At 42.1% G+C, this 14,797-nt stretch overlaps 1 protein-coding gene across 2 annotated transcripts in view; it reads left to right on the top strand.

The window, feature by feature from the left end:
- Positions 1 to 14,797, top strand: part of TBXAS1 (thromboxane A synthase 1) — a 242,686-nt gene that overhangs the window by 75,238 nt on the left and 152,651 nt on the right. For both annotated transcript variants that reach the window (XM_086611173.1, XM_086611171.1), the window contains exon 4: positions 14,381 to 14,433. In XM_086611173.1, the coding sequence (XP_086467299.1) occupies positions 14,381 to 14,433 (53 nt within the window). The remainder of the gene's footprint in view (positions 1 to 14,380; positions 14,434 to 14,797) is intronic.

Below are 14,797 nucleotides of genomic sequence, written 5' to 3'. Positions count from 1 at the left end.
GTGGGTTGTGAATGTGCATTCCTAACTCTATTACTTATCCCCTGGGCCAGAAGGGCCAGATGTGTTGCATAGGCAGCATATTTAATCTGTGAATGATCATTCCTGATGGATCTCCTCCAGCCAGCCTGAAAGTTACGTTACTGGGCCCCAGCCCACTTCACGTAGAAAGACAAGACCACCCAATCTGGTGCCTTTAGGGAAGGGAGAAGGTGGAATTACTGTGATTACGATGATTAATAGTACGCTCTGTGGCCAAAATGCTTATATACTGGTGTCTAACCCAAGGCAGCTAAAGCCACACTGGCACCTAAAAGCGTAACCGTATGATTCTCACAGGAGTTAATAGGGTGGCGTTCCTTTCATATGTTGCTATAACTCATTTTCTTTTATTTAGTTATGCAAAGTCTAGCATGCTGCACTTGAAAATTTTGTCCTGAGCGTAAACCATGCTGACAAAATATGGTCGCTTCTGGGACTGAGGCGAATGAAATTTACCACAGTATGGCCATACAGGAGGGGAAAACCTGTTAAAGTCCTTCTATGGACAGTTATGACATACATACGTTAAAAGGCTTTGAGACCTTGCACAATGACGAGCCCCTCTCTTCCTAGGAGAGGTGACAGGCTGAAACAACAGTGTCAGAATCAAAGCCTCTTAATATATTATATTATTGTCTTGCAAAGATCTGAGACTCAGGTTTGTGCAGACTTACCACTGTCCTAACACAGGAGCAGTCTCTTGATTTGCTAAAAGCTGATCATCGTAGAGGCAGACCTGGAAGAAAAGAAGTGTTCTTGCACTTTTATGGGCCAGGAAACTCAGGGCTGTGGCTATAACATTTTTGCTTCACCGTTCATTGAGACCAATGGCCGAGTGCCCGTTGTCTCCGCTGGGCACGGGAGCAGGTAGCCAGTGACTCCTCCAAGCTTGTGCAGAAGGAGGTGGTGGCAAGGCTGCGGGCTGCATCCGTGGCCAGTGGGCTCTGGTGCAGCGCCACAATCCCTGCCGCCTTCTCAGAGTGTCCTTGCTGCAGGAAGTTTGTATTACGTGGAGGATGGTAGTGCCTGAAAACATCCCCACTGGAATAAATCAGCATCTGAAGTCGAGAGTTCAAACACAACTTGCTTTTCTACTACTTCTGTAGTCAGTCTGGTAATTTTTGTTTGGCTTAGGAAAAATAGGAATAAGTGTTACATTTGTGCTTAAAAGATTGTCTCTCTCCAGATAAATTTGTTATCCTTTTTCTCATTTTCAACAAGGAAAACTTGCTTTTGCAGCAGAGATTTTGACATTAAGTGTCTTGATAGAATAATAGGCGTGAGATGGATTGCAATCTATTGCCTCAAGACTTTGCCAATCATAAACTGAAATCAGTTAATTCATTGAGTTAAATCTTGCTATATTGTGCAATGTGCTAGTAGTATTAAAAAAAATCAATCCAGAAAATATATTGATCATATTATCTCCATAGCAACAAACAATAATGGGATAATGTTAGCTTAATAATTGTGCTTTGTGAAAACCTTTCAGAATAATTACTGCATTGTGGTCTTTTCACAATGTGGAATGCAATAACGCTTCTTCCTCGACTGCAGTCACCATCAGCACTGCGTCAAGAGATGTTGTTTTTGTGTGCATGCATACGTATTCATGGGTAATTTTGCTCCGGGTGAAACAATTTAGCAGACTATTTTGGGATTCATTTTTAAATGGTCAAGACCACAAATTGGCAATTGTTTTCTATGTGGTTTGTTTTCTCCCACCTCCTCTGACAACTGTCTACTGTAAAAAGAGGCCATTAACATTCCTTCTCCTGTGTCTTTCTTTAGAAGGCAGAAAGATTTTGGCGTGTCAGAAAACTAAATGTCCAGCTACTGTGTTAAGGATTTGGGAGAGAGAAAAACTCTGCTCTAAAGACAGTGCTTCAAAGCTGTTCCTTTAATTGAATTTAATCAGTCATCCTCTAGAAATGACCTGTTCCACAGGAGCCGAGATATTTGCCTGTGTTTTGGAGGACCTGATTCTCTTGTGCATCCTGCATTGTCATATAAATAACCTGAGGTGGTTATGAATAAATATGTATATTCTTACATACAAGTAGAGGAGTGCGTATAACATTTTTAGCAGGAGAGTCAGAGGAATAGATATATATGCTCTTCACCTGGTCTTGCTTTTATTTTTACTTCCAGATCAACCTTGTGATTTTGATCTTGAGTTAAAAAAGAGGTGTTGACCCAAATCTGTGATGGAGATGCCAAGTTTAATTTAGAGTGGTCAAAAAAAACCCAATTTAATCCCTGAAGTTTATGCAGCCTCTAAACTGTCTTGTCTCCATAAAAGCCCTCAGGGATCTGGCAGTGGATCAGGAGTCCACTCATCTTCTGGCCGTGACACTATTTCCTGATGTACCTGTGTGCAAGAGCTCGTTTTAGAGATCAGCCAGCAGAGAGATTCTCCATAGCTTTCGTAGGACATCCTGTACTATCCCCAGTGGTATGGTGGGATTCCCCTTTACTTCCTAGGGCATGAGTGGATGCCACGTTCTTCAATGGTCACTCCTCTGGCCCTTTTCCTGTGGGACAAATGCTAAACAGGTTAAACGTTTAGCAGCACTTCTTAAAAGTGCATCATATTATTTTGGTTCTTACTTCCAAACAGAATTTGTCCTTCAAATGGCCCATAATTTGATTTCTTACCATTAACCGGATAGGAGTCCTCTTTTCTTTGAGGACCCCCAGGAGAAAACCCCTGCTTTGGAACTGCTGTTGGAACTAGATGATCTTCAAGGTCCCTTGGAACACAAACCATTCTAAGAGTTGTTTTCTGTCCCAGGCAGCGGTTACTTTCTGCCAGTGGCCCAGTCTCATAGGAATGTAGTTAATTCACAGGGAGAGGGAGGAGCAGTGGTTGCTCTTGACTTCGTGCCTTGTGCCAAAGCATCTAGTTTTGTATAGCTGTTGTACTGAACAAAAGTGCCAAGCCTCTCTTTCCTTTCTGGGTGCAGATGAATGCAATTATGAAAGGACACCTAAATACATTGGTTCCTCTGGAAAATATCTAGCATTTGCAGGTGTGTAACATAATTAATTTAAAAAAAAAAAAAAAAAGAGCCCAGATGGATTGACAAGGTGCTTTTTCTGGTGCTGCTGCAGAATCCAGCAGAAACCCTGACTGGTGATCTAGAAACAGAACTGACTGACTGACACTAGCCAATTCAATCCCCACCTCCAAAACCAAGCTCTTCTCTATGAAGTTGTCACAGTTGAAGCTATGACTGTGTTTTTCCTTGGCACCCCCTGTGCTCACCATGAGTGCTGGTTGGTGGCCTTGCCGATCCCTAGAGCTGTCCCAAATTCTCATTCCAATGCATCTTCCCATTTAGTTTCTTTGTGCTATTTCAGCTCCTACTGCTCTCCACAATCCTCTCTCCAGCCTGCGCAGGTGGCATGTTTGTCTGTCTTCTTCTTAGTCCCTTGTTCCAGGGAGGCCTGATATGGCTTTCTAGAGCATCTGTTTTCCATGCTTGGATCCTACCGGCTACCACATGAATGGCTTGGGTCTTAAACACTGTTAAGATCCAGGACAGAACATGAAGAGTAACTTACCTTGTGCAAACAAGGAGATTTTGTTGGAATAATTACTTTAAGCAAGTGAAGAGTCAACTGCCTAGTGTGACATGGCTGTTGAGGCTGCAGCTTGTCTTATTCCCGAAGGGATAAAGCTATTCTTTATGTTGTGTATAGGATCTCACAACATGTTTCTGTCTGTAGCGGTTTCAAGTAGGTCTCTCCTACCTAGTGGACTGTTGGTCTGGGAGCAGGATGAAGCACACCGGTGTTTGTTCACATGGCTAGGGTGAAGATGCTTGTATCTCAGCAGCCACGTGCCCCCTTGTGCCCTGCTGAATGTATGGGCTCACCTCAAGGCTTGTGTGTGTCAAGCAGACTTGTCTGCCCTTAACCTTGTGTCTTTTACGGAGGTGCCATGTGATAGATGGTAGTAAAAGGGGACCTGTCATGCCTATGCCTGGCCTGTCCGTGCTGCAGATAGCAGCATGCTCTGTTCTGCATCAGAGGGCAGTACAATCTATAGGGACATTTTTCTCCTTTCATGCTTGAGCGCCTGCATCCATACAAGGTGGGAATTAGACAAGAGGAAGCTGGGCTTGTCTAGCTATGTTATAATACAGAAATAGTCCTAGTATCTTTCAGTAATGCATTAAGTGGCATGATTAATGTCTGTTACACGTAACACTCTTTCCAGGTCTTTTCCCTTGATGGAGTGCTCCGCGTGCAGTGTAGTGCTTTGATTTGGGCACTGTTTTGTGTGTTGGTGCCATCAGGATAAAAGACCAAAAATTTAGGAGCTGACCACAGATGGAGTTTGTGATAATCTTTAGTTCTTTCAAATGTATGTTTCATAGTTTCAAACTTGGTGGCCAGAGATAATTAAGCGGCATGGATTTTATAATCAGTTCATAAACAATGGTGGAGACTTTTCGCACTATATAAGGGAAATGTCTCTGAGAAGGCCAAGGTGTTATCACCCACTGAATGAGTAATGTTGCTTCCTAAAGCTGAGGTTTTCTTGAAATCCACGTCTAAATAGTAGCCTCTTAGGCACTAATGAGTTAAAGCGATGTGAGATAGCCTAGAGTTTACATCAGAAAAGAAAGCTGAAATGCTGTCATCATAATTCTGTAGGTAAAGGTGCAAGATTTGCAGGTGGACATGTAATTTTTCCAGTACTTATTTCAAAATCTGTCTGCACTCTGTGGCATCTAAGAGAGGCTATTGCACAATGGGATTGGTTAATATCTTTTATACTTAAAAATGACATTTTCATAATCTAAAGCAATCTGCTGTTGATAGATCTGGGAAGGAGGGGGACGCTCTTCAGAAGCGGAGAAACTCCTTGGAGAAAATATGTCCCTGTCTCCCTTTCTTTGGAAAGAAGTCAACTTTCATTTCCCCAAATGCTGATTTGTTGCCCCCTAACACAGTGCTGTGTTGTCAGAGTACTCCCGAAATGTTTATTTTCCTTAGATGCAGCTAGCATGTCTGTCTGTCCTACAAGAAGTTGTATCCATTTCTTTAAATTATGCAATTACTGCTTTGCTTCCCTTAAGGGAGGCCAGCAAAGAAAAGTAATAAAATTCATTCACCATTAGTGAGATGTGCTGAATGCTTACGCTAATCCATCTGAGAGACGTTGAGCACACAGTGAAAATACACATCGCAATGGTCTTCTGTTGCACAATGAATTCCCTCCTATAGAGAGCACTGTAATTCTCTGTTTTCCTGTTGTAATTTAGTGGTGTGGTAATATTAAGAAAGGCAACAAGGATGGTTAGAGATCCAGTGGAATTACATACAAGAACAGATTCTGTAGGAGAGAACTACGCTCAGTTTGGAAAGAAGACAACTTAGAAGAGATTTAGTGGAAATTACATAGCCTAGTAAAAAAAAAAATAAATCCATCATTCCTTTCTCTTTTTTTCCTAGTTTCTTGACTTATTATAAATATATGTTTATCACAGGATCAGAAATTGCAGTAAGTCTGTAAGACCTCACGTGGAGCCTTTCATGAACACATATTGCACAAATTGTATTTCTCTTTGTACATATCTTCATAATAACATGTTTGCTGGTTTTGATAAAGATTCCTAGAAGCTGGAATAGGTGTCTTCTGTGACATTTACTATTAAGTGAAATAAGGGCCTAGCAGGTTTAAGAGTTATCTAGACAATAGTCCTAATAAAAATAGTAAGGTTCCAATTATAGCTCTACAGCAGATATAAACAAGGTCGAAGCTAATGGCAGGCAACTTCCAAATAGATAAAACAGATAAAAAGAAATATTATTTTAGCCAGTGTAATCAGTCTGAGAATTCATCGTTGCAAGAATCAGGGAGCTGAATACAGCAGCTGGAATAATTTGAGGGTCTGGGTAATTTTATGACTAATTACATTTGTAGCTATGCATATTATGATAAGAGTAATTGAATCTTAAGCTAACGGTTGGGCGAGGAAGAAACTTCTCTCTATTTAAAGCATTTTAGAGTTAACCATGTATGTAGAGTTGTTTTCCTCTTGCCTTTCTCCAGAGCCTCAGGCATGTGATATGTCTGAAAGCTCACAAATAGATGGAATTTGTTGATATTCCTATCTCATATACTGTCTGTGTTTCTGTGGCAAAGGAGGAGTGGTATTGTAAGATACCAGGAAGGAGGACTGAGAAACCTGCAGCTTGTCTCTGGCTCTACCATTGACTTCTTGTGTGGTGTTTGACAAATTGCCTAATCTTGTTTATTTCCAACTCCCCACCTCTGACAGATGGGCACTTGCCATCCCAGAGATGTTGTGGAAATGAAGTTTGCAAAGTGAAATGAGATCGAAAATAAAAAGACAAAAAGAAAGTGAGAATCTCATTGCAGGATGCCAAATTAATGTCTGAGGCCGTATCTATGTGGGAATTCTCTGGAAAGTTAAGGTGAATCAACTAGAAGTGTGCAGTGTGCACACGCGAAAGTGCAGTAAATCTTTTCCGCTAGAGAAGAGTCTCTTGGAAGTGGCTGTGTTATCACCTTGAGAGGCTGCCATAGATGGGCTGAGTTATTCATCCTACACTCTATTTTTTTTCTAAGTATCCACATCCTATCATCTCCTGTGCCTCAAAACCCTCCGTGAGGTGCTTGCCCTTGCTATTCTGACTGGGTGGCTGTTCTAAAATTTTACTACTTTGATAGTCAATAACTTTCATCTAATTTCTAGCAACATTTATCCATGGCCAGTTTATACTCGTTTGATCTTTTAGTAATGCAGGCTTTTATATTAAATAGATATTTTTCCCTCCCTGATGATTACTCCCAGTACATTTATAGACAGCAAGCTTGTCTCCTCCCTTTGGTCTGCTAAAATGAAACTTTGGTTTGCTAAAATGAACTCTCCTAATTACTACTTGTAAGACAGGCCTTCTGTTCCCTGAGGATCCTTCGTAACCCTTTTCTCCACTCGTTCCATTTTTAATTCATTCCTTTTGAACGTGGCTCATCAGATTTGCATGCAGCATTCCAGAGGAAGTGTATCCTAGATATTCTACATTTGTAGTTTCCATCATACTTGTTGTTCATCGTTATCCTGTGGTTGATATGTCCATCTAGGTTTTTCCCTTCTCTATCATTTTCAAACGATAATCATAGAGTCAAAGAATCATAGAATGGTTAGGGTTGGAAGGGATCTCAAAGATCATCTAGTTCCAACCCCTCTGCCGTGGGCAGGGTAACCCTCCACTACACCAGGTTGCCCAAAGCCTCGTCCAACTTGGCCTTGAACACTTTCAGGGATGGGACATCTGCAACTTCTCTGGGCAACCTGTTCCAGTGCCTCACCACCCTCTGAGTGAAAAATTCCTTCCTCATATCTAATCTAAATCTGCCCTCTTTCAATTTAAAGCCATCTACTACTGCAGGAATTCTTGGAGTTAGCGTAGTCCCTCTAAGGGTGTGAAGCTTTGCTTTCAACTAAAGACCCTCCTCTGTTGCAGTTGTTCAGGTTCTTTAGGTTGTGCAATTCTTCTGATATGACAATCTCAATCTTTCTGCCTTCTGAGGAAAGAATGTCTTTCAGCCCAGAACCATGAATGTACTTCACTAAAGTCTATCTGCTTTTTCCACTGAAGTCAGTCCTCAAAACACTGAACATGGTTTGTCCCAAGACTGACCCTTGAGAAATCACTGGGTTTCCTCCTTTCATGCCCGTACTTTTTCTTTCAACTCAGTCCGTACTTATTGCCCTAGAGCTTGCATATTTACTGTCTCTTACCTTTTATCCTGATCTTCGTTCTTTTGGGTGTGATGACTGTGCTGGCCTCCAGACCAAATGCATTACTGAGGTCTCTGTACATCTTCCACTGTTCCCTCACCAAAAAAACGTGTTATCTTCCCAAAGAAATGTAACATGGGGTGTATCCCATTTCCCATTCCTCTGACCCTCTTTCTTTTTGGTATTTGCTGTGAAGTGGGATGCCAGGCTGTTACTGGTGGGCCAAAAGTGGTGCATGAGGGAATGTTGACTAGCTGCAGCTGCTCCATCCAGCTGTGCCGCTTGTGCGGTGCTGGTGCTTACGACTCAAACGTTAAAGACATATGGTGGGGTTTGTGAGAAAATCTGAGGACTGAGTGTGTTCCATGCACGGGGAAATCTTGCATGCTATTGAGGTCAGGCTCGCAATTGTGTATTTACTTGCTTGGCTTCCCCTCCCTCCTGCCGACTCTTCAGTTACCAGCCTATTAGAATCAGCCATTAACCTGGTTAATGGGGAGAGACAGCAAATACCAGAAAGGATGATGTGCTTCTCTTAATTCTCTCTTGGAAACTTGACTGTTGTAAACTGTAAATATCTCAAGCAAAGGCTGAAAAGAGTCCAAAACATGTCTTCCTTTTGTAATGCAGGCACACCCAGGCAGAGGAGAACGACATGAGGCTGTTTTCTCCTTAGTACTTCACTGGGAAGTGATCTTTGGGGGAGAAGGGGTAACACCCTACCAAAACTGCCCAGGTTGCTTTGAGCTGGCCATATGCAGGCTTTGGGGTGGTGAATCAGCATGGCGGAATCGTATTGTGCCATCTGATCCTTTTGGTTGATACAGTCCATTGAGGTGATACCTTGATGCCATCTGATCCTTTGGATGATATGACTCGATCCCAAGAGCCTCTGCCCTCTCTGACTAGGGCAGGTGATGGACAGCAGAAGGGGAAGAGGGTGATGAAAGGCATGGAGTAAGGGCAGAGTGAAATAGAGAGCTTGTGCAAGAGGGAAGACAATCATCTTCCAGGGAAGGACTGGTTGCTCCCAACGCTGATGCGACAGCTTCTTGTTCCATTAGCAGGGACTAATATAGTGCACTGAAATAAACCTGCCCGCTTAGTTTTTATAGAAGACCTGAAAAGGTAGAAGGAAAAAAATTTATAATTTGTTTGGTATTTAGTTCAGGTGTTTTTTTTTTTTAATTGTGTAATGAGAACACATTGTCCAAATTTTCATATGCAGATTCAATTAGTGTTCAGTTAATTAGCCTTTACAGATGAGGATTAACTTAATTACATAACACTAACCTCTCTTAATAACTATTAAGGGTAGGAAGGCTGCTTTTAATAAATTTGGAAGGGCTATATGTGTTTTTAAAAATCTGAAATGGCATACACATAAATTAAACCAAATTATACACAGAGGACAACCATTAAGGGTAACGATCAAAGGAAACAAACTATGTACATGGCTCAGAATCAGGCTGGTTAGAAGTTCATGCTGGTTTCTTCCTCTTGTCTTCTAGCATCCTAGTGTTTTCACTAGGATTATTACTGGAGATGCATGTACAGTATGGGGTCATTCCTTCAAAGTGGGCTGCAGTCTGATAAAAGGTTGCTTTAATTAAATGTTAGCTTGCATTTAAAAAAAGATCAATTTGGGTACTAGGTTATTAGCAGTTGTGGGGTTTTTTCCAGGTGGTCTAAGGAAAAAAGACATGCGAAGCCCATTGAATACTAAAAATGTGATCCATAAATGTCAGTCATTGTCATTATGTACCATAAATAACTGTATAGATTTTTCTCTCTTGATATAAAGTGTGCACACTGATGCTTTGGTTATTAATGTCATAGTGAAACAGACCATCACGTCTGACTACAGGGTGGTGAGGGTGGAGCGTATATGGAACTAGTGATGGGATGTGGCGATTTTGGTTTCCGAGTCACAGGTTTGAATCCAGGCTGTCTTGGTAAGTGACTGACATCAGGTAGTGCAAGATGTTTTTCAGAAAGGGGCGGCAAAAGAAGCCTTTTTTCCCCTTGGCTATTCTTGCATGGGTAACGTTTGCAACTTGCAATGGATTTTGATGGGCACACCACTCTGCACACAGCTCAGTAGCTACTGTGAGGAGCATACATTTGCTGAATCCCAACTATGTGGCCCCCTTCACACCATTTTATCTAGTGACCCTTAAGGACGATAGCTAAGTTCACAAACCATGTGATTTGTTTTCCAGCTGCAGCAAGCTGAAATGTTACAAAGCATCCTCCATGCAGTCTGGGTCACTTTAAGCTTAAGTTTAAAGTCACTAAAGTCCCCATTTGCAGCCACGGGATCTGCAGGTGGTGAGCAACTGAGAAGGGTAGGTTGGATATGCCTCATGTCAGACACCCCAAAAATCGAAATGCATGCCTCTTTCTGAAAAATTTGGCTTAGCGCCTACACCCATTTTCACCAAGGAGGGAAGATGACATTGCCGCAGATTTTTCTTTGCTGTGATGAACTAGCAAGGTGAGTGTGCAACAAGGAGGGAATTGCCAAAGGATCTCTCTTGCAGTGGCATAATCTACTGAAAAAAAGGAAAGCGGATACTTGAGTCAATGGAGTCCTTTCTGAAGCCCTTTCATGTGTATGCTGCTTAGGCTCAAGTCTCAGCATTCAATGTCTCAAGATAGATGGTTGGCAATGGCCAGGCTTGGCTCTGACTGATGTGCACCCCAGTCTTGTTCCCTTCTATGGGGGTTGCACCTGTATGCCTGAGAGCAGGATTTGGGCTTGCCAGCGGTTCTACCCACAGACGCAGCTGATGATACACGCTCAGAGGAAGGGGAGAATGCAAATTCCCTGTAGGGAGGCAACTGCCAGCCATGTAAACAAAGAAGCCTTCTGGGTGTGCAGCAATCAGCCCACTTGAGCTGCTGTTTCCATGGTGTACCAGATGCTGTAAAATATGCTTTCTTCAGGGAAAGAAGCTTTTCATACTCCTGCATTATCTTGTTTGATAATGGGCTGTCATCAGGCTGGTACCTCACTGTAGGGGCCACATGCAGCAAGTCCCCCCTGCCCCAACCCTTTTCTGAGTTGTTGACAATTTGTATTCTGCAGCTTCCAAACAAAGAAAAAGCTAAGTGATTTTTCTGACTTGGAACACCGTTGCTGACTATGTTTTTACTTTTCATTATTACGAGTGACTGTTTAATGTGCTACAGTTCCTTCTGATGCACATGGTGTCATGTCATAATACTGTGCATTGTTTTGCTTTTCAGTTTCCTTCTGTCTTCCTAAAAAATTAGAATGTATGTTTCCATTTTTCCTTGTTTACCTCCTTCCTAACCCCCACATTGTTTCATTCTAGCTCCTGTCTTAAGACTATTTAAGCCATTTGGGTACATGTCAGCAGGCACCATTTCTGAGTTCACTTCTCCTCCTTGTGTTCACCCTCTGGGTGGCCTTGAGTCAAAGAGAGGTCTCTGTCTCCATTTTCTTGTCAAACAGTTGCTGCTGGTGGGCAGGTGCTTAGTTATCCTGTGCGTATTAAGTACAATTGCAATTATGAACCTGGGCAAACCTGCAATAATAAGCCTTGGAGCAGATTGACCTCAGCTAGTGTAAATAAGTTATCAAAGGCACTGAAGAGGCTTGCTGTGCTTCAAACATGACTCATAGAAGAAGGATGATGTTTTCAAGGTACCTGTCTACTGGAAGCCATGTTCAGGGGTGATGCTGCAAAACTGACAGAGCCACATGGATGTAGCGTATCTCCTCACTTGTGTACTGAGACCATCAGAGGTTCATTGGCCTTCATTGTGGCAGTCAAGGAGAAACACAAGTGCCTTCATACAACTCCAGCTGAAAGGTGTGCCTTGATTCGTCAGGGATACACACACACACGTGTTCCCTCTGCCTTTGCCCGCACTCCAGGCACCACAGCCTCACAGGGCTCTGCCATGTGCTGTTTGCTCGTTGTTCTCAGGCAGCCCAATAAGACCTGCTCCGGGGTGCTCGCTCTGCCTGTGGATGGAGCCAGAATAGCAGCAGGTACCCAGGACAGGTGGTGGAGGCAGACAGTGGTGTGTATGTGTGTGCAGCGATGCAGGGCGTGAGAAAGCATCCTGAAGTGTGGAGAACGAGTGCTTTTTTGACTCCCGAGGATGCTTTCTCACAATATCTCCCAGATGTTTTTCTACTCCTTCCCTCCTCCCATCCTACAGGCTTGTACTTCTTGCTTTAGGGGAAAAAACTAAGTGTGGTTAATTTTAAGCCAGTGCAATCATTTAGGAGACCTGGAGGTGGAAAACCAGTTATTGGTTAACAGGCCTGATTTGAAACGTGTTCTGCCCGACCCCTCTACTGCAGCGAGCCAGGAGCAGTGCTTCCAAGCTGGCTTTCTGGAAGGCTTTTTCACTGAATCATTTAAAGCCTAGGCTTCTTGTAAATGTTAATATCCTGCAGGCTCGCTGGAATGCAGCTGGTGGGTACAGCAAGCACAACACCTATGTGCGTGCTTGCAATCTGAAGCAAAGCTTAGCAGGCAAGGTGTAGGCTGTGGTTTGGGATGTCCTCATTGAAAGTTCAGGCTAGGAGGCGAGCGGGCTGGAGGGCAGACCTGATTCTGTGTTGTCTCACAAGACTGGAAGTCCCTCTGCCCTGTGCGGCCGTTACTGTGGTGATACAGCAACACTTTGCACCCCATGTCCGACTTTGCCCAGTGCTCTCCGGTGAGACCCTGCCCCGGTGCGGTTGTAAATCTGCCGGCTGTGGTTACGCTGGCTGGAGCCGCGCTCCCGGGCAGAGCGGTTGGAGCGCACCGGCGAGCTGAGCCTGCTTCGCGCAGCCTCAGGTGGCTGCTTGGAGGATAGAGCTGGGGGGAATTCGGCCCCAGGATTTCCCCTTGCATCATCGGGGAGGAAGGCAGTAGGCAACCTTTGTAATGCTGAAATTGTAAGAATCGCAGGCTGAAACCCTGCTACTGCTGGAGTATCACTGTAGCAAAATGCAGGTCACTGTCAATGCTTGCATACCTTTTCCCCTCCCTCGGTGTCTGCAGATAAAAGCCTTTTTGAGTTAGCCATATGCATTTGTGGTATCACAAAGGCTTTGTCCACCTTAGTTTTTGTGTGCTGATGGATGAGGCTTTTCCGCTTACCTGAGTAGTAAAGTATTTTTCAAGTGAGAATATATATTCTTTTTTCGGGCAATCATCTAAACCACCTCTTTCATAATTTTACCTTTATTGTGTTTTCTTACATGCCATCCAGTGCTTTAGCTTTTTGTAGTTTAAGGAAAACCTAAAGTTCTTGCCTTAACCTAGAGATGTACCATCCTGTAGAATATACATATTGCAAGTCCAAGACTTAAAAACAAACAAACAAAAAAACCCAACAAATGTATTAAAAATAAGAAACAATTGGAGGGCTTTCTAAGAGGAAGACTGTAGGTGGTGGCAAGTGCTTTGCTAATTTGGCTGATAAGTTAGCACCCAAGGGTGATAAGTAGGATAACTGCTTTTGATTACCAGATTTTCTTTTGCTGAGTGTGGTAAAATGCTCCCAAAGCATACACGCATTACGTGGTCTTGTTTGTTTATGTCTGCGGTTAATGTATTTACAATAGTTCATATTGTTCTAGCTAATATTCTGCAGTAGGTAATAGAAAATAAGAAAGATTCAATATGAGGCATAAGTATTCTACTTCGTTAGGGAATTTTCTCTGAAGAATGAAGATAGATCACAATAGTCTTTCTTGATTTAATATAAATGCAGATTAATGTAGTCAAATATGTTATTTTCCCATAGACAAGTTACAAACACAATGCAGTATGATTATCAAATATCGTAGTGTTGTTAAAACATATTTTTTTATATTTATTTTTTGGGATGCATTTTGCACACCTTCTTTTAGATTAATCAGTTTGAATTCATTTAGGACATTAACAATTTAGTATAGTGACAGGTTTATTTATATAAATGGATACTAATTTTCATCAGTTATGAAAATGAAACACAGTAAAAAATCTAAAACTTTGTTAAAATAAATCTGCTTACTATTCTGCAGTGTCCCAGGTGACTGCCTCATGCTAAAATCCAACTTTGCAGGTTTGGGTTGGTTTGGTTTTTTACTCGTATAACTAAAACCCAAACAAGATAACTTTTCCATATTCCCTGTATTTCTCTTGTGTGTAGTAAGTCATATACTTATTCTGTTGTTAATTTCTCTGTCAGTTATTCAATCCACACACATATCAGAAAAAAATTGAGTCAAGACCTCAATCACGAAATTAGTTAAAAAAAAAATAATCATGAAATGGTAACATTTTTGAGTGTCAAACCCTGATGAAAACATGTTTCATGGCTTTCCAGGCTTTTTGGAGGGTTGGGATTTTATTTTTCAGTCATCATTTCTAGGCTCTGTTGTTACAGATGGCCAATGAAAGAAAGGTCAGGTTATGAGTTAATACCATGGTTCTCTTAGTTGAAGTTCAAATCTTTGGTGTGAGTGTTAGCAACACTGTATAATAGAGTTTCCTTTAAGTACTGTTCTAAAAGACTTTGTTATTTTTTCTTTTATCCAGGGATTTTGGGAAAACCACACAAAACTCATAAGAGAGTACGGACCTGTTTGTGGGTAAGCTTAGTAGTGCCATCAGCTTTCCTCTTTTCTAGCTCTTGCTGTTTGGGTTTGTTGAATGGGAGAGGAGAACATGCCAATATAAGATGTTCATCAAAATGCAGAGTGCAATGTTTGAGTCTGGGGGACAGAGGTGGAGGTTGTTTGATGACACGCAGAAAGTAACCTTGGCTTATTTCAGTTCAGCATTTGGTGTTGGACTTCTTCTCTTTCTAATTTTAATTATGCACATAAAATTTAGTCTTTTTCAGAACTGTACAAAGCTACCAGCCTTCAGTATTCTCTTTTCATCTGCATATTCTTATGGTGAACAGTGGAAGTAGTAATTTAATGTCTTAAGAAAAAATTCACCTAGTTTATG

This window comes from Tauraco erythrolophus, chromosome 4 (assembly GCF_009769465.1).
Source record: "Tauraco erythrolophus isolate bTauEry1 chromosome 4, bTauEry1.pri, whole genome shotgun sequence".
NCBI classification, from domain to species: Eukaryota; Metazoa; Chordata; class Aves; order Musophagiformes; family Musophagidae; genus Tauraco; species Tauraco erythrolophus.
This window is presented reverse-complemented; position numbering and strand designations above follow the sequence as displayed.